Here is an 18291-nt window from a genome sequence, read left to right as displayed (position 1 = left end):
TGAGATTAGGCCTGGCAGGACTTGATTTAACTTAACTTTTGGTGGTCTGGACATCCCAGAGTTTGGTTGAAAACTGGCATGGTCTGGAAAAACCGGTACCAACCCGGCCCTAATAGGAGCTCTCCACAGCGCCCCTGCACCCAGCCTGTGAGTTAGGGTGGAGCAGGGAAATGACTTCTCATCTATTTGCAGTTATTTTCATTGTCACCCGCTAATTCACAGTTTCCCTTATGATTTCCTCTTACCCCGTGAGTTACTTAAAATGGTATGTTTTAGTTTCCAGTGATCTTAGGCTTTCTTTACTGTGTGTTTATTGCTGACTTAGTAATTGCAGCAAAAATAGATCATGGCCTCTGATGTATTATTTGAAGTTGTTGCAGTTTTCAACCTAAAACGTAGTCACTGTTTTTGTCTGTGTTTATTCTCTGTTGCATCCTTGTTGCTAACTCTGTTAGTTCCAACTTTGTAGTTTGGTTGGTAAAATTATCTGTATCCTTCCTAAGTGTGTGTCTTCCTGATCTGTTTCTTCCCTCATGGTTGTAGTCTTCCCTGTAATTCTCTCTGCTCTTGCAAGGCTAGTATGTATGATGTATGTGAGTAATGCATCTCTTTGGTTGTTGGGCCTTTTACTGTTATCTTTATCTGTATCATGCAGATGTTTGCTTTAAATTCTGTTTTGTCTGTTCTTAATATTGCTTGTTATTCCGGTCATCTTGATTAGATTGTCCTGGTACATCTTTTTCTATATCTTTATTTTCATCCTTTCTATCTGGTTTTGTTTAAGATTTTTGCCTTGTAAAGAATAACATTGAAGTGAATTTCTATTTTTTTTAAACCCAATCTAATTATTTATGGGATTTTGAAGGGGAGGAAGAGGTGAGTTAACCTGTTTGCTTGGTGATGACGGGTAGATTTGTACTTTCCCTGCCATCTTTTGCATTTTCTGTTTGCATTCTTTTTTTTATTCTTTTTCCCAGCTTTATGTCAGATGATAGTTTCCTTCCTTTTTGCTAGTTTGGAAGCTTTAGGTTGTATTTTTATGCTTTTGGTGGTTACTCTTATATTTAACACAACTATTAGCTGTAACATTTTCCTAACAGACTTAAAGTATTCACTTAACTACTGACTGCACACCTGGCTCTTTATCCTACGTTGTTCGGCCTTTTGTCCTTGCAGTGGTGTTTGCGATGCTGTGGGAATGGATGGGAAAGGACCAGGGAAGAGGCCATATAAGAGGCAGCATGTGAAGGCCAGGTAGGATGTGGGCACAGGGCAATTACAAGGGGCAAAGGAGGCGTGCCAGGCTCAGGGGAGGGAGGCCTAAAGAAATGTTTAAACAACTTCACTCCCCACTGGTTTTATCAGATTCTAAATTTAATCACTAGTTTTATACTTGGATTTAAAAAAAAACAATACATGCTCATTTAATACCCACATGTGTGTATTTTCATTCAGCTCAGTTGTCAAAACGCAGGCGTTTCAGTGATCCAGCCATATTAGAAACCCAAAACCCAGTGGGCCCAGGTAGTGGTATTTCAAGAAACACTTAGACAAGAAGTAAAACACAAATAATTTTATTGGGTAGGAAATTTGTTACAGGCTTTGGTTCTAAATTCCCTTCACACCTGCTTGTTCTCGTGGCTCATTTACAAACCCAGTGATGTCTACTTTTTCTTCTTCTTATTTGCAGTGGATTTGCTGGACTGGGACACCACTGTGTCCTCTTTCAGGGGGCTCGGCGTGACATTCAAGGATGGGGCATCCACTGGTTCCTTGATCACAGTGATGGCGACCTCATAGTCTTGCCTTGTGGTCTCTTCCTCTCTCAAGCTGTTCAGCCTAACAAGAAACAAACACAAGAAGGTATCTTTTTTTGTCTTTGAAATTTCAAAACCAGTTTTTACGTTGTATGTGGTGTAAAGTAGTCCATACCTGGATCTCAACAGTTTTTGTGAACAGAAATAAATTGTCATCACTTTGCCTGAAATAAAAAGTGGTGCAATAGCTAGATAGTTTAAGACAAAGTTTTCACACGTCTAAGGTGACTTGTGACGCACTTGTCTCTGAAGCAACTTAGCTAGTAAGTAGCCTTTTAAAATACTGTTGTAAAAAAATAAAATACTGTTGTAGCCGTTTTCCTTAAGTCTAATGCTCTCTTCCACAGACCAAATGGGCTTGAGATGCCCTTTACAGAGGTCAGACATCTGCACTTGGGACTGACCTGTCTGCCTGGACAATGGTTCTAGAAAGGTAAGCGTGCGGCCTTTGCTAGGTGCTCACCACGCACCAAGCATTGTTGTCGATGCTTCACAAACACTCGCTCACTCAGCCCTCACAACAGTCCTATGAGGTATCACCTCCACCTTAAAGATGCAGAAACAGGCACACAGGGACAGACCTCACCCAAGGTCACCCAGGTGATATAAGTGATAGGGCTGGGATGTGAACCTGGGCAGTCTGGATCTATATCACGCTGCCGCCTCATGGATGCCCGGGAATGCCTTAGACAACCAGGACAGAACTGGTGGCTACGGGTTCCCAGCCCCACAGGAGGACGTGCCGCCCTTCGGAAGGCGGAGACTTTTTTTTTTAATATATATTTTTAAATTATTTTATTCATTTTTTTTTTTTGGCTGCGTTGGGTCTTCATTGCTGCATGCGGGCTTTCTCTAGTTGCAGCAAGCAGGGGCTACTTTTCATTGTGGTGCACAGGCCTCTCATTGCAGTGGCTTCTCTTGTTGCGGAGCGTGGGCTCTAGGCGTGCGGGCTTCAGTAGTTGTGGCTCGTGGGCTCAGTAGTTGTGGCTCATGGGCTCAGTAGTTGTGGCTCACGGGCTCTAGAGCGCAGGCTCAGTAGTTGTGGCGCACGGGCCCAGTTGCTCCGCGGCATGTGGGATCTTCCCGGACCAGGGCTTGAACCGGTGTCCCCTGCATTGGCAGGTGGATTCTTAACCACTGTGCCACCAGGGAAGCCCGGAGGTCGTAGACTTCTAATGAAAGTGTTTGGTCCTGAAGCTTCTGGCGGCTACAGAGGACAGGAAAGAAAGATGCCCGAGAGCCCGGGAGGGAGGGATGGAGCCGAGAGGTTTTACTGAGTTACCTCGCCTCCAGCTCCTCATTCTCCATCTTCCTCTGATGGGCCATCGCTTCATTATGCAGCCTGTTTTCCTTTACTTTCTCCTTGAGGGTTTCTTCATGTTTATGTGCTTGGAAGAGAGTGTTCACAAAAAAGATGTACATGTTACTGATCCATGTATTGAATTTTTCCTTTTGTTCATCCTTGGATTTTTCTTTTTTCTCTGGAAGAAAGTTTGATTAAAATGAGCATTAATACAGTCTTGCAATAACTCCGGGGTCTGTGTTCCTGTTCCCCAGTTCTGTCACTTCCTGTGCTGGGCTGAGTGTCCTCACCCCCCATAAGGTGGGTGACACTGTGCTTCTCGTGGGCCTGTGAGGATTAAGGTAACTGCAAAATGCTTCAGGGACCACCTGGAACGAGGCTGGCGTCAGCTGACCACAGCCATGATTGTCAACACTTCCTTCAAATCTCCTGGTACCTGTTATTTTTTTCCTAAATAGCTTAAATATTTTGGTTTTCTAAAATTAAGATCTTAGAAAACTTATAACATTCCCATGTTTCAGAGAAAGAAAAAAAACTCTTGGCTTTTGCATACATTGTCTTTAAAGGCAGTTTTCATTAAGAAAATTTTATTTTATTTGTTTGTTTTGTTTGGCCGTGCCACGCAGCCTGCAGGATCTTAGTTCCCCCACCAGGGATCAAATCCGCGCCCTCGGCAGTGAAAGCACAAGAGTCCTAACCACTGGACCTCTAGGGAATTCCAAGAAAATTTTAAGAAGGATTTTAACTCTGAATTGAATAAGAAGGTAGGTAAAATTATTGACTTGGTAAGGAGTTGCTTCACATCTACTAAGGCCAGCAGATATGCAGTTTGGAATGTGTTTAGTATAGTTGATTCCAGAAAGATAATGCTTTGGATAGTTCTATAATATCAATAAGACTGGGGATCTTTCAAGAGAGCAATTGTTTTTTGACTGGGTCTACAGCTTGGGCTGATCTGCTGTTTGATGCCAGTGATGGGAGAGGAGTATGGGCACAGGTACTCTGTAAACGTAGCATTCTGTGACCCATCTACCCTCCATCCAGGAGCCACTGTGAAGGGCCCAAGAGTGGAAGACTAATGCGGAGAACCTTGATGCCAGTGCCAGATTTTTTTTTTTTTTAATATTTATTTATTTATTTATTTTGGCTGCTCTGGGTCTTGGTTGCAGCACATGGACTCTCAGTTGCGGCATGCATGTGGGATCTAGTTCCCTGACCAGGGATCGAACCCAGGGCCCCTGCATTGGGAGCGCGGAGTCTTACCCACTGGACCACCAGGGAAGTCCTGCCAGTGTCACATTTTACAAGGACTAAGAGAAATGAAAACATATCCATAAAGACTTGCACACCAGTGTTCATAGCAGCGTTACTCCTGATAGCCAAAAATGGAAACCACCCAACCGTCCATCAACTGATGAGTAGATAAAATGTGGGGTATCCACACAGTGGAATACTACTCAGCAATACAAAGGAACAAAATACTACTATGTGCTACAACATGAACGAATCCCAAAATAATTATAAGTGAAAGAAGCAGATGCAAAAGAATATGATTCCATTTCTCGGAAACGTCCAGAAAAGGCAAATCCATGGAGAAAGTAAGTCAGTGGCACCAGGTGGCCCACAGGCGCCCCCAGGGCTCCAGGCACCTCACCCACACATGCCTCCACCCTGTGGCCAGCTCCCTGTGGTGGTGAGAGTGAGCTCTGGCAGGTGACTAGTGAGCACACACAGAAAGCTGGCCCAAATCTGTGGGCCACGGAAGGACCACAAACTCCAGCTTTAGCACCGACCTTGGGAAAGCAAGGTACATGAAAAGGTGCTCAACATCACTGATCATCAGGGAAATGCAAATCAAAACCACAATGAGATGGACTTATATACACTACCAAATGTAAAACAGATAGCTGGTGGGAAGCAGCTGCATAGCACAGGGAGATCAGCTCAGTGCTTTGTGACCACCTAGAGGGGTGGGATAGGGAGGGTGGGAGGGAGACACAAGAGGGAGGAGATATGGGGATATATGTGTAGCTGATTCACTTTGTTATAAAGCAGAAACTAAGACAACATTGTAAAGCAATTATACTCCAATAAAGATGTTAAAAAAAAAAAAAAAAAAACAATGAGAGGGAATTCTCTGGCGGTCCAGAGGTTAGGACTTTGCACTCTCAGTGCCAAGGGCCCAGGTTCAATCCCTGGCTGGGGAACTAAAATCCCACAAGCCACGAAACAAGGCCAAAAAAAAAAAAAAAAGCACCAACTCACACCTGCTAGAATGGCTTGCTTCAAAAAGAAGAGAGATGCTCTGTCAAGGATGTGGGAAAACAGGACCCTTGTACGGTTTTGGTGGGACTGTAAATTGGTACAGCCAGTATGGAAAACAGTATGGGTTTCCTCAAAAAATAAAAGAAGAACTACCCTATGATCCAGCAATTCCACTTCTGGGAATATATCCAAAGGAAATGAAAACACTATGTCGAAGAGATAGCTGCACCATCACATTCACAGTGGCACCATTTACAACAGCTAAGACAGGAGACGGCCTAAATGTCCCTCAACAGATGAATGGATAAAGAAGAGGTATATATACACAATGGAATAGTACTCAGCCATAAAAAGGAGGAGAGCCTGCCATTCACAACAACATGGATGGACCTTGAAGGCATTACGCTAAGTGAAATAAGTCAGAGACATACAAATACTGTATGATCTCACTTATAAGTAGAATCTATTTTTAAAAAATACAAACATATAAAAAGAGATCAGATATGGGGTTACCAGAGGAGGGAGATGGGGGACACTGGAGGAAGGTGGTCAAAGGTACAGACTTCCAGTTATAAGGTACATAAGTACCAGGGATGGAACGTACAACACGATAACTGTAGCTGACACTGCTGAATGGTATCTGTGGAAGTTGTTAAGAGAATAAACCCTAAGAGTTCTCATCACAAGAATTTTTTTTTTTGTATTTATGAGATGATAGATGTTAACTAAACATATTGTGGTCATCATGTCAAAATACATGTAAGTCATTATGTTGTACACCTTAAACTTATACAGCACTGTATGTCAATTATATCTCAATAAAACTGGGGAAAGAAAAGGGGAAAAAGACCAACGCCTTGAAAGGGAACTCTGTCAAGCCAGGGGGCAGAGTTGGGAGCAGCTGTCCCAGCCTAATTATATTTTAAAAGAGGGCTGTAGGGCTTCCCTGGTGGCGCAGTGGTTGAGAATCTGCCTGCCAATGCAGGGGACACAGGTTCGAGCCCTGGTCTGGGAAGATCCCACATGCCACAGAGCAGCTGGGCCCGTGAGCCACAATTACTGAGCCTGCGCGTCTGGAGCCTGTGCTCCGCAACAAGAGAGGCCGCGACAGTGAGAGGCCAGCGCACCGCGATGAAGAGTGGCCCCCGCTTGCCACAACTAGAGAGAGCCCTCACACAGAAATGAAGACCCAACACAGCCATAAATAAATAAATTAAAAAAAAAAAAAAAAGATGGCTGTACATTTTTATAAATGTTAAATCATTTATAAGCAACAGTTTGCTAATACCAAAGTTCTATAATTAAAATACTCACCATTTTGAGATAAAAGAAAGGTTAGCTCCTTTCCTGGAGATTTCAAATTCATTTTGGAAGTTTTTCCATCACTTAGAGACTTCTTGATCTTGGGCTTTTTCATTAAAAAAAAAAAAGAAATCATAAAGCAAAATATAACTTCTGCATCATTATGGACTAAAACTAATTTTACATTATAAATAATTAGAAAAGTATTAATGAGGCCATTATCTTTATGCTAATTTGACTATTTTTAATATGCCTAAAATTTGACTTTTTAACCTGTATATTTGTCCTATTAAGGAAATGAATAACAGAGCTATTGTATCTGCTGGAAGGCTTCCCCCAGGAAAGCAAAGACTAGAAAATACTCCCTGGGTCTGTTGGGAAAGTATTAATCCATCTTTTAGTGGCTTTAAGTACTATATATATATATATATATATAACCATATATCAATACATGCTGTTTATGCCCACATTTTTATCTCCAGTAGATCTCACCTTTGAACTCCAGACTTTGTCTCCAGCTGCCACTTGCTGTCACCATGTGGATGTCTCATCAGGCACCTTAAGTCTGACATGCCCAAACCCAACCCTTTAATTTCGCCCCCAAAACTCATCTCCCCCTCAAACCCCAGTCCTCCCCTTCATGATAAATGGCAGCTCTGTTCTTCCAGTCGTTCAGGCCAAAAAAGAATCTTAGAATCATCTTTGCCTTCTCTTTCCCTCTCAAACTCCACAGCCTTCAAAATACATGCAGATAATTCCAAGAGCTTCCTTACGGGTTTGTCAACAGCAAAGCCATCGTGAGCCTACTGACCCCCCTTGCTCAGGGCCCCCTCCCGGCCGGGCACTGCCTCACTCAGTGCGTCTTCCTGGGCCACCCCGACGTGGCCACGCCTGCTGCTGCACCCCTTCCAACACCCCAGAGGTGCTCCCGCCTCAAGACCCCCGCACAGGACAGTCTCCCCCCAGCTGCGCTCACGTGTGGCTTCGTCCGAAGACCTTCCCTTCCCGCCCCACCCTGTCTCTCAGTCTCCACTGCCTGCCTCGCTTTCCATCGCATCACTGATCCCTCCCAAGTGTAAAGAAGTATAGCACTGCGGTAACGGGTGTAAATCCTGGAGTCGAACTGCCTGCGTGCAAACCCCCAGCTCCACTGCTTACCAGTTCTGTGACGGTGGGCAAGTTACTCGACCTCTCTGTGCCTCAGTTCCCCCTTGGAGCCGGTGAAGCACCTACAGGTCGTCTGGGCATTAAATGAGCGGACCCCTGGGAAGTGCACAGCACCGGGTAAGCACCCTGAGGGTGTTCACTCTTCCTGTTCTTCACGTGTCACCACGTCCCTCTCTCCCCCGGAATGTGATGCCCACGAGAGGACGGGCTTTGTGTTCCCGCCAGAACCCTGGCACCAGAAGAGCCCTCACCACGTAGCAGGTGCGCAACAGCGGTAGATACCGTGGCCGCGGCACTGTTTTCATCGTTAGCTGTGAATACAAACCTCTGATTTCCTTATCTTGCTCATGTCAAGCAAGACTCCTAACTTGCTTGAAGACGACTTAGTGCTGCCGTACTGCACCTCAGACTCCTGGCTTCTTAGCGCACTTGGACTCCTGTTCTGGGTGTTCTGATCAACGACAAACACATAGGAGGATTTCTGTTTTCCGTGGAGACACACGTGCACGTGATTTTAACGTGGTATGACTGATTTACAATGACCTGCACATAACGCACACTATGACGGTGAGTTTCGACGTGTCTACACCTGTGAAGCCATCACCTCAGGGAGGGGACGTATCCATCACCCCAGGTTTCCTGTGCCCCAGGAAGCCCTCTTCCCTCATCCTCGGGCAGCTACTTACCTGTTTTCTGTCACTACAGATCACTTGGCATTTCTAGAATTTTCTGTCATTGGAATCACAGCGGTATGTATCCTTTTCTGTCTGGCTTCTTTCACCCAGCATAATTAATTCACCCATGCTGTTGCCATGTGTCATGAGTTATTTCACTGCTGGCTCATTCTCCCGTGTGCGGTTATAATAGGACTTGTTTATCTTGATGGATGTGCGGTGCCAGACTGGAAGCCAGACGTGAACTTGATCGGATGGTTTCTGAGGCTGTTCCCGCGGCCAGCGCGTCCGTGTGTGGTTGCTGGAGTCCGCGGTGCTGCCGTCCACGATGGCCTGGATGAGTTTAAGGTGGACGCTGCACTTCCTTCCTGCACTTCCTTCCGAGCAGAGCCCCAGACCCCGCCTGTGGCCAGGCTCTCGGATGACCTGGAGGGCGCGGATCTGATCGGGTGGACTCTGCGCTACTGACGTTGAACCTGCACGAGGGTCCGAGGCACATCCTGGGACTCGTGGTCAAGGGCGCTCCTTAGGTGACCAACAGAGGTCTCCCTGAGCGAGCAGCTCTGGCGAGTCTCCCCGCTGGGGGTTCCGCTGGCCGCCAACACGCTCCCTTGTGGCTCCGAATGAAGGACTCAACGATCAGAAACCCTTCCAGCCCACGACCCTGAAACCCCCGCTCCATCTGACCCAGCGGCTAGATCTTTCGGTCAACGGCGCACGCTGTCCCTGCTCCCCCAGGGCTTTGGCGGGAAGCCCAGTGTCTAGCCCCATGAGCAGGTCCTGTCCTCTGGGACGCGCCCAGCATCCTGCACACGCTCGGGAGCTGTTCCTTGGCATCTCTGCTCTGGGACGGGCGATCCACTCTTGTAAACACTAGATCATGGGATGAAACGTTTCATAAAAACCACCTCAGGTGCCGTAGGCCTCGTGGTCCAGCCAGGGGAGCCCCACACCCCTGAGGGTGTCGGTAGGCGCTCTGACACTCATTACATATCTCCACTATCATAGGTCATGACCAGAAAATATAAAGACAATACACTCCTTTCAGAATGTGAAAAGAAGTCTTACATTATTTAAGTTATTTCCTGAAGGGTTACAAAAGCCCAAGATAGTCTTGATGATGGTTTAACCATTCCAGAATAAAACCCATTCCTTACTCTGTAAATTCTAAGGTATTATTTGTTACCTGATTTATCATTGTATAAGTGCTTCCAGCTTTGTTTCCAGACAAGTCATCATTTGGAAAATTTAAATAGAATTTAGTCGATTGGTTAGTAACAGAGATGAGTGCAAAGCTTAACAGAGCTTCAAAGAATTCCAGGAAAACCAGCTGAAATATAAGAAAATATAAAGGGTCTTATTCATCCTGACACACCTCAAGGTGGACCCGCAGTTCTGGGTGTTTGTTCTCCAGAAAGTACCACCTTGTTCAGCACTCAGGCATCATGGGCGCACACCAGTTTGCAATAAAAACTACAGCATTTAAAAGGTCTGTGAGGATGTATATTCTCTCCTTAGTTTGTAAGTCATTTTTCTATTTGACGGAAACATTTTATTTTATATTAGCTAATTGAGGACAGTCACTTTCAGAAGTATTTCTTTCTTGCTTGGACAACTAGAGAAGTGGCACCTGTAAGAGTTGGTGCTGGAATGGCTAAGCCCTCTGGAGATGCTGGGATAGGGTGAACGTATTTTGTACATAAGGAGGATATGAATGGGGAGGGGGGTTACAAAGGGAAGACTTACGGTTTGAACTGTGCCTCCCAAAAAAGCGTTGGAGTCCTAACCCCCAGTATCCTCAGATTTACAGATAATTGGGCTAAAGTGAGGCCATTAGGGTGGGCCCTAGTTCAATGTGGCGGCTGTCCTTATAAGAAGAGGGAAATTTGGACCCACAGACAGAAACAGAGAAGACAATGTGAAGAGACACGGGGAGCAGACGACCTCTACAAGCCAAGGAGAGAGGCCTGGAGCAGATCCTTCCCCACAGCCCTCAGAAGGATGCAATTCCAGCAACACCTTGATTTCTGACTGTTAGCCTTCAGAACTACAGGCAAGAGATGTGTTATATAAGCCAAAAACAGGTGGCTGGGGTGGAGGTTAGCAAGTACAGATGTCCTGAGGTAGGGGTGTGGTGGGCGTATTCAGGGGACAGCTAAGCAGCAGGTGTGAGACTCAGTGTCAGACGTGGACCCAGAGAGGTGGCCGTGCTGGCACCATTGGTGCCAATCCTATCTTGCTGTCCAAGGTAGAACAAACAGCCTGAGTTGGACCTGTACCGTTCGTGACACCTCTTTACAAACCTCAAGTTTAAAGTTGCTGTCAATTCCATCATGCATGAAAGGATTATCCTCTGCTATGACCTCCACAAATTTGCTTGCTGTCAATTCTTTATTTATCATTTTAAAGCTCTGTAAAAGAAACAAATCATAATGGCCGATAATTACAAACAGCTATATATTTTTAAAGTTAATTTATACCAATACAGCACTTTAAGGAGATGGTCTAGAAATAAGTATCTTAAAAACTGGTAATTTTGAAAAGCATTCTGGATTAACATTGGTATTTACCTCTCTACTCCTTCCCTAATCCCTCTAAGACAACAGTCAAGATTTTTTTAGAGGCATAAACATAGGACAGAGAACGGGAGAGTGGATGACCCAGATGTGAGATGTCAACACAGCTCTACTGGTGGGAAAGCGCTGGACCGATGGGCTTAGCAGAACAAGGAGCAGAGAGCTCAGGGAGTCAAGAGGCAAGTCGAGTCCAGTCGGAACTCAGGAAGGAGTCGGCTCTGAAAGCCGTGCCTCAGGTAAGGCTGAACACAGGAAGACTCCCAGAAAGTCTAGGTGAAGACCCTTTCCGCATCTAGACTGAAAACAGAAGGTTGACTCGCTGGAGACACTGAAGCACAGCGCATTTGGCTCCCCTGAAGTCACAGTCCTGCTGAAAGCAAGAATGAGGGGAAAGTGCGTGTGGGTAGGGCCCTCCCTTCACACTCACCCTTCCCTCCACTCTACTCTAAGAACCATGAAAACCGGCTTCGTATCCCCCAGGCAGGAGTTAGGAGAAATCCTCCCCTGGAAAATCGAACATCCAAGAGAAAAGCTCTGTCAACCGTAGGCTGGTGGAGGGTCTTCCCTGGCAGTCCAGTGGTTAAGACTCCACACTTCCAATGCAAGGGGTTTGGGTTCGCTCCCTGGTCAGGGAACTAAGATCCCACATGCCTCGCGGCACAGCCAAAAAACAAAAGACAAAACTGTAGGCTGGGGAGGAGAAAGGGGAGAGGTGGGGCAGTTTCCTGGCTTGGTTACTCCACAGTGAAACCGAATCTTTGACAAGTGCCGCGCATCCACAAGAGCTTCCAATCAGCCTTAATTTATTTTATTTTTTTATTTTTGGCTGCGTTGGGTCTTTGTTGCTGTGCTTGGGCTTTTCTCTGGCTGCGGCGAGCGGGGGCTACTCTTTGTTGCGGTGCGCAGGCCTCTCATTGCGGTGGCTTCTCTTGTTGTGGAGCACGGGCTCTAGGCACGTGGGCTTCAGTAGTTGTGGCACATGGGCTTAGTAGTTGTGGCTCGCGGGCTCTAGAGCGCAGGCTCAGTAGTTGTGGCGCACGAGCTTAGTTTGCTCTGCGGCATGTGGGATCTTCCCGGACCAGGGCTCGAACCCGTGTCCCCTGCATTGGCAGGTGGATTCTTAACCACTGTGCCACCAGGGAAGCTCCCAGTCAGCCTTAGAGTGCCACAGTCCTATCTATGAGTGGACAGCCAAGGTTCACCACACATGCTATGGGGAAAGCCTTAATATAAAAGCCAGAGAACAAAACCAACAGAGGTGGGGAAGGGAGATCGGGACTTGGAAGGAACAGAGGCAATGTAAAAAGCCGAGAAAAAAAAATTCCATTTAGCTCCCCCACCCCCAATTCATTTCTTTAGTGGAATAAGAGAGATTGCATCCATGTTTTAAAAACAAACAAAATGCTTAAAAAAGGGACAAAGGATTAGAAATTTGATAGCAGAAACTCAAATAGAAGGGGAAAGATAATGCAGGAAATCTCTCCTAAAGGAGAACAAAAAATGACAAAGATGTGGATGGTCAGAGAGAAAAGACTAAAATAAAATTAAATTGGTCCAGGAGGTTTGACACCCATGTTCCACAAAAAGGATGGAGAAAATGCAAGGCAGGAAATCTGAACAAGTAATTCCAGAGCATTTTGCAGGACTGAAGGGCACAGGTTTCCAATGTTGAAGCTCACGAAATAAATGTAAAAAGACAAATACCAAAGCTGCATCACTGTGAAATTTCGGAACAAGGATAAAAGATTGTAAAATATTTCAGCGAGGAAAAGAAATTACATCAAAATGATTGAGAAGCAACAGTAATCAAGACAGTGTGGTACTGGTAAGAGGATAAACATACAGATAAATGAAATACAATTGAGAATCCAGAAATAAAGCCATACATCTATGGCCAACTGATTTTTGACTAGAATGCCAAGACCAATCAATAGAGGGAAAAACAGTCTTTTCAACAAATGGTGCTGGGACAACTGGGTATCCACACACAAAAGAATTGTTGGACCCCCTACCTCAGACCATATATTGTACAAAAATTAATTCAAAATGACCTAAAAGTAAGAGATAAAACTCAGAAGACAACATAGAGGTTAGTCTTCATGATCTTGGATTGACAATGGATTCTTAGACTTAACACCAGAAGCACAAGTGAGAAAAGAAAAAAATAGATAATTGGACTTCATCAGAAACCAGCAAAAACAGAAGGTTTTAAATAAATCAGAGTCTCATAACATAACATACTCAAATGTTCAGGTTTCAGTGGGAAATCACTGACTCATGGTGCCAAGAACCAGGAAGATCTCAAACTGAATGAACAAAGACAATCAACATATGCCAACACCAAGATGACAGAGAACATAGAATTAAGTGACAAAGATTTTAATTAAAATGCTTAAATGAGCCATTACAAACGTGCTTGAAACAAATGGGGGAAAAAAGAAAGTCTCAGCAAATGAATGGAAGAAATAAAGCACTAAATGGAAATTTTAGAACCGAAAACTATAATAATTAAATTAAAAACCAATAGATGGGCTCAACAGCATAAAGAAAGGAATAGGGGAAAGAATCAGTGAACCTGAAAATGGAATAATAGAAATTATCCAACCTGAACAACAGAGAGAAAATAGACTGAAAAAAAACAGACTCAGGGACCCATGGGCCTGTAATAAAAGATCTAACATTCATGTTATCAGAGTCACAGAAGGAAAGGAGAAAGAAAGGTGGGTTGAAAAAGTACATGAATAAATAATGGCTGAAAACTTCTTAAACTTGGTAGAAACACAAACCTACAGATCTAAGAATTTGAGTGAATCCCACATAAGATAAACCCAACGAAATTCACATCAAGACACAAGTCAAACTTCTGAAAACTAAAGACAAAGAGAAAAATCTTGAAAGTGGTAGTGAAACGACACCTTCCTATAATGGAAAAAATTCACGTGACAGCAGATTTCTCATCAGAAAGCACGGGAGCCAGAAGGAAGGGGCACAGCATTTTTCAAGTGCTGAAAGAGGACTATAACTCAGAATCCTCTAGCCAGAGAAAATATCCTTCAGGACTGAAGGGGAATTCAAGACATTCTCAGATGAAGGCAAACTAAGAATTTGTTGCTAGCAGACCTACCTGAAAAGGATGGCTGGAGAAAATTCTCTAAATAGAAAGGAAATGATAAGGAATCCAGGAACTTCAGGAAGGAAGAACAAATATTGTAAGCAAAAATATGGATCAGTACAATATACTTTCCTTTTCCTCTTGAGTTTTATAAATTATATTTGGCAGTTAAAGCAAAAATTATAATGCTATCTGATGTGGTTCTAAAGGTAGGTAGAGGAAATATCAATTATATTATAAATGGTAGGGGGTAAAAAGATGTAAAGGGAAGTAAGAGTTTCTGTACTTCACTCGAATTGGTCAAATGATGACACCATTAGACTGTGATAAGTCTAATATATTTATAGATAGATACTCAAAAAAACACTATTAGATCTATCAAAATGAAATTCTAAAAAATTTTAAAGTAACCTATGGGAAGGAAGGAAAAAGAAAACAAAAACAGAGAACAAACAAAAATCAAAAAATTAAATGGCAAACTTACACCTAACAAACCAATTATATTAAATGTACATGATCTAAATACACCAATTGAAAGACAGATACTGGCAAATATTGCTGGTGGGACTATAAAATGATCCAGCCACTATGAAAAATAGTTTGGCAGTCTTTTAAAAAAAATTAGACAAATACTCACTATATATAACTCAATAATTGCCACCTGGGGCATTTATCCCATAGAAATCAAAACTTGTCCACAGAAAAACTTGTACACAGTTGTTCATACTATATTTATTCTACAGCCACAAACTATAAACAACCCAAATTGTCCATTGATAGATGGATGCATAAACAAATCATCACGGTATATCCATCGAATGGAATGCTATTCAGCAATAACAAAGAACGAACTATTTATACATGCAACAACATGGATGAATCTCAAAATAACTATGCTGAAAGAAGCTACACAAAGAGAAAATAGAGAAAAGAGATACAGAGGATATAGTATTATAAACTATTTTAGCTAGAGTCCCAGAGTGAAAAAATGGTTCTGAAGCAATGATTAAACAAGTAATAGTGGAAATTTTTTAAAAACTGATGAACAACATTAATCCATGGATTTCAAGGTAGCAGGTAGCAAGTTGGAGAGATTCCTACTGGCCAAATATGGGACAATTTGACCATGGGGGATGGAGGGAAGACTGCAGTGGACTGAAACACATCAAATATGTATAAGTCCAGGAGTTATAATGATATTTTCAAAAGCTCATTAGTCACTGTTGAAGAACTGCCAGGATATCAACTCATTCTGAAAATTAATAAAGGGAAAAATTGAGCACTTATCCTTCCTTTCCTGTGTATTTCAGAGTCATCAAATAGCTGATGAGGTAAAGTTCTTCTTCATATCGGATTCACAGCTAAGAAATGCAGATGGAATGATAGAAAATTACTATTGTGGGACCCTTAAGGAAATAACGGATGTTAGCAATGACTGTCAGGGCTACTCGAACCACTAGTGAAAGGTTTATGGGGAATGTTGAAATGGAAGGATTCTGCTGACACCATATGACCCACTGGTTGATCTCAGCATCACTAAAAGGGAGCATCCCTGATGTGACACAACAGGAATTAGCCAGAAGCACCTGCAGCTTTGTCATGAAAAAAAACAAAACCTGAGGGACTTCCCTGGTGGTGCAGTGGTTAAGAATCCACCTGCCAATGCAGGGGACACAGGTTTGAGCCCTGGTCCGGGAAGATCCCACATGCTGCGGAGCAACTAAGCCCGTGTGCCACAACTACTGAGCCTGTGCTCTAGAGCCCATGAGCCACAACTACTGAGCCCGTGAGCCACAACTACTGAGCCCACGTGCCTAGAGCCTGTGCTCCACAAGAGAAGCCACCACAATGAGAAGCCCGTGCACCACCACGAAGAGTAGCCCCCGCTCGCCACAACTAGAGAAAGCCTGCGTGCAGCAGTGAAGACACAACGCAGCCAAAAATAATAAATAAAAATTAAACAGCTTCTTTTTTAAAAAAAACAAAACCTGAATCTAATCAAGCTTCTAATTCTAGTGACCACTTTGATGGAAATAAAGGGGAAAAGGAACACCTGTCATCAACTCTCTGAGGATGCAGCCAACCAAAACTGAAGTCTGACCAGTCAATCTACAGGGACAAATGGCCTCATTTCATCAATAATAAGGGACCACGGAGAAGAGGGAAAGTGAATAAACAGCTGTATAATATTCCATCCCAAAAAACCACATACCTCAAAAAAAATATTTCCTATCAATACTAGTTTTTCGTATATATGACATTTAAATTTGTAAAACCAGTTTTTTGTATACATGTGACACTTAAATTTTTAAAATCACTCTATCCCTTATTAGTAGTCAATCCTTTTAGTTTTATCCTTTATCTACCCACAAGTATAAATTAAAAATATCATGAAAGAAAAACTACCAAGAATATGAGAATATTGTATAAATTAGATATTCTCACTATTTTCCAAACTAATAACTTTCTTAAATCATTTTTTGATGAACAATAGTTTTTTTTAAGTGACATCCATCCCCCCATCTTCCTTTAAATGGAAAGGTCTGCATCAATAAAGATGCTGGCGGCCCCACCGACCATAGCCCTCACCCCTCGCTGGGAAGCCCATTGGGCAGAAGCTCCTTCTGTTTCTCTTCCTTCCACTATCACAGGCCATTAGAGTTACTCTCCTCTGCTGATGGCTACGAAAATTTATCTCAGACCTTCACCTTGTTCCTTGCACATCATAGCTAGAATATTTTGCCTTTCTTAAATTAAAATCAAAGTACCTATAAATATAAAGCCAGTATCAGCCATGAGTGGTTACCTTCAACATCCAGAGGAAGTGTCTCATGTCCATTGTGAGCTCATGGGGAGGGGCTGCATTTGGTCTGCAGTAAACTGTGTAGATATCCCAGCACTTATCCACATAATTCATTGAATAGAGTGTCCGGTGGGCCTCGCAGAATAAATTGCCTAAAGATGCAATGGAAAAATAAACATCCAAAAGATGATTACAAAACTCTATTTTGGAAAAAATTATGGTAAATATAATCCTATTGGCTTTGTATTTACCTTTTACACGGCAGGCATTTGGGCGAATGTTCTCATTCATCAGTTTTGTAAAACACAAAAAGAGTGATGGGCTTCTGTCTCTGTGATTAAGAAGATACCATAATCACTGCTCCTTCCAGGAGGTGGAACTTAATTCCCCTCCCCTTGAGTATGCGGTGGGCTTAGTAACTGGCTTCTAACAAGCAGAGTATAGCAAGGGGAAAATAGTAAGTCTGCAGTTGAGAAACCTGGCTGACAGCACTTAACCACGTGATCAAGGTTAACATCCCCAGTAATGAGACAGATCGACATCATTTACCTGATAGGATGGTATTCTTCCCCCAAACTCATAACCTCAGTGTGATGATGAAAAACATCAGCAAACTGAAATCGAGGGGCATTTTACAAAATAACTGACCAATATTCTTCCGAAGTGTCATGGTCATTAAAGACAAAGAAACTATCACAGTTGTAGGGGACTAAGGAGATGTGATAAACACAAGGTGGGATCCTGGATTCAGTCTTGAAACAGAAAAGGGAAAAAACTCAGGAAGTCCTAAAAAAACCTGTAATTTAGTTAATGGTGTTGTAGCAATGTTAATTCCTTAATTTTGGTAAGTGTACCGTGGTTCTGTAAGATGTAATAATTAGGGGAAGCTGGATGAAGGGTGTATAGGAATTCTGTGTGTTACGAGAATTGTGTTGGCGACACTCTGTAAATCAACAATTATTTCAAAATAGTTTTTTATTTTTTAAAGATACAATATCAATTTTGCTCTGAGAAAGACAGGAAATTCTGGTCTAAGGAAGAGCTGGTGGTGACTATTTCTGAATAAAAACTTGAGGGCTATGTGCAGAATTGAAACATGACCCACGTCGGAAGGGTTTTCAGAATTTAATCTCGTTTCTCGTGGTTTTATGGTTAATATTTGTGGGAAACTTTTGTTTCTGATCCTTCATTTCAAGAGTATGAAAAATAATAATATCGAAGAAAACAGAACAATATCATAACAATCCAAACGGTGAGCTCAGCCCTCATCCT

General features: G+C 43.1%; 1 protein-coding gene and 1 long non-coding RNA gene across 6 annotated transcripts in view; one reads left to right on the top strand and one right to left on the bottom strand.

Annotated features, from left to right (window-relative positions):
* Positions 1-1664: 1664 nt before the first annotated feature.
* The window catches only part of LOC103005014 (radial spoke head 10 homolog B), a 67765-nt gene continuing 51138 nt past the window's right edge, over positions 1665-18291 (bottom strand). For 2 of the 5 annotated variants that reach the window (XM_007186730.3, XM_057529183.1), the window contains 8 exons: positions 17271-17350; positions 17023-17171; positions 10832-10939; positions 9715-9858; positions 8180-8305; positions 6700-6793; positions 3100-3298; positions 1665-1839 (listed from right to left, as the gene is read on the bottom strand). In XM_007186730.3, the coding sequence (XP_007186792.2) occupies positions 1665-1839; positions 3100-3298; positions 6700-6793; positions 8180-8305; positions 9715-9858; positions 10832-10939; positions 17023-17171; positions 17271-17350 (1075 nt within the window). Of the gene's footprint in view, positions 1840-3099; positions 3299-6699; positions 6794-7845; positions 7951-8179; positions 8306-9714; positions 9859-10831; positions 10940-17022; positions 17172-17270; positions 17351-18291 lie in introns of those variants that run through there. The other 3 variants (XM_057529182.1, XM_028167582.2, XM_028167584.2) reach the window with 3 other exon arrangements.
* On the top strand, positions 1790-5058 carry LOC130704872 (uncharacterized). Its single transcript, XR_009005407.1, has 3 exons — positions 1790-1863; positions 2165-2250; positions 3375-5058. It is a non-coding gene; the product is annotated as an uncharacterized LOC130704872 (long non-coding RNA).

This window comes from Balaenoptera acutorostrata, chromosome 15 (genome assembly GCF_949987535.1).
Source record: "Balaenoptera acutorostrata chromosome 15, mBalAcu1.1, whole genome shotgun sequence".
NCBI lineage: Eukaryota > Metazoa > Chordata > Mammalia > Artiodactyla > Balaenopteridae > Balaenoptera > Balaenoptera acutorostrata.
Note: the sequence above shows the minus strand (reverse complement) of the source record. Positions and strands in the feature narration are given on the sequence as shown.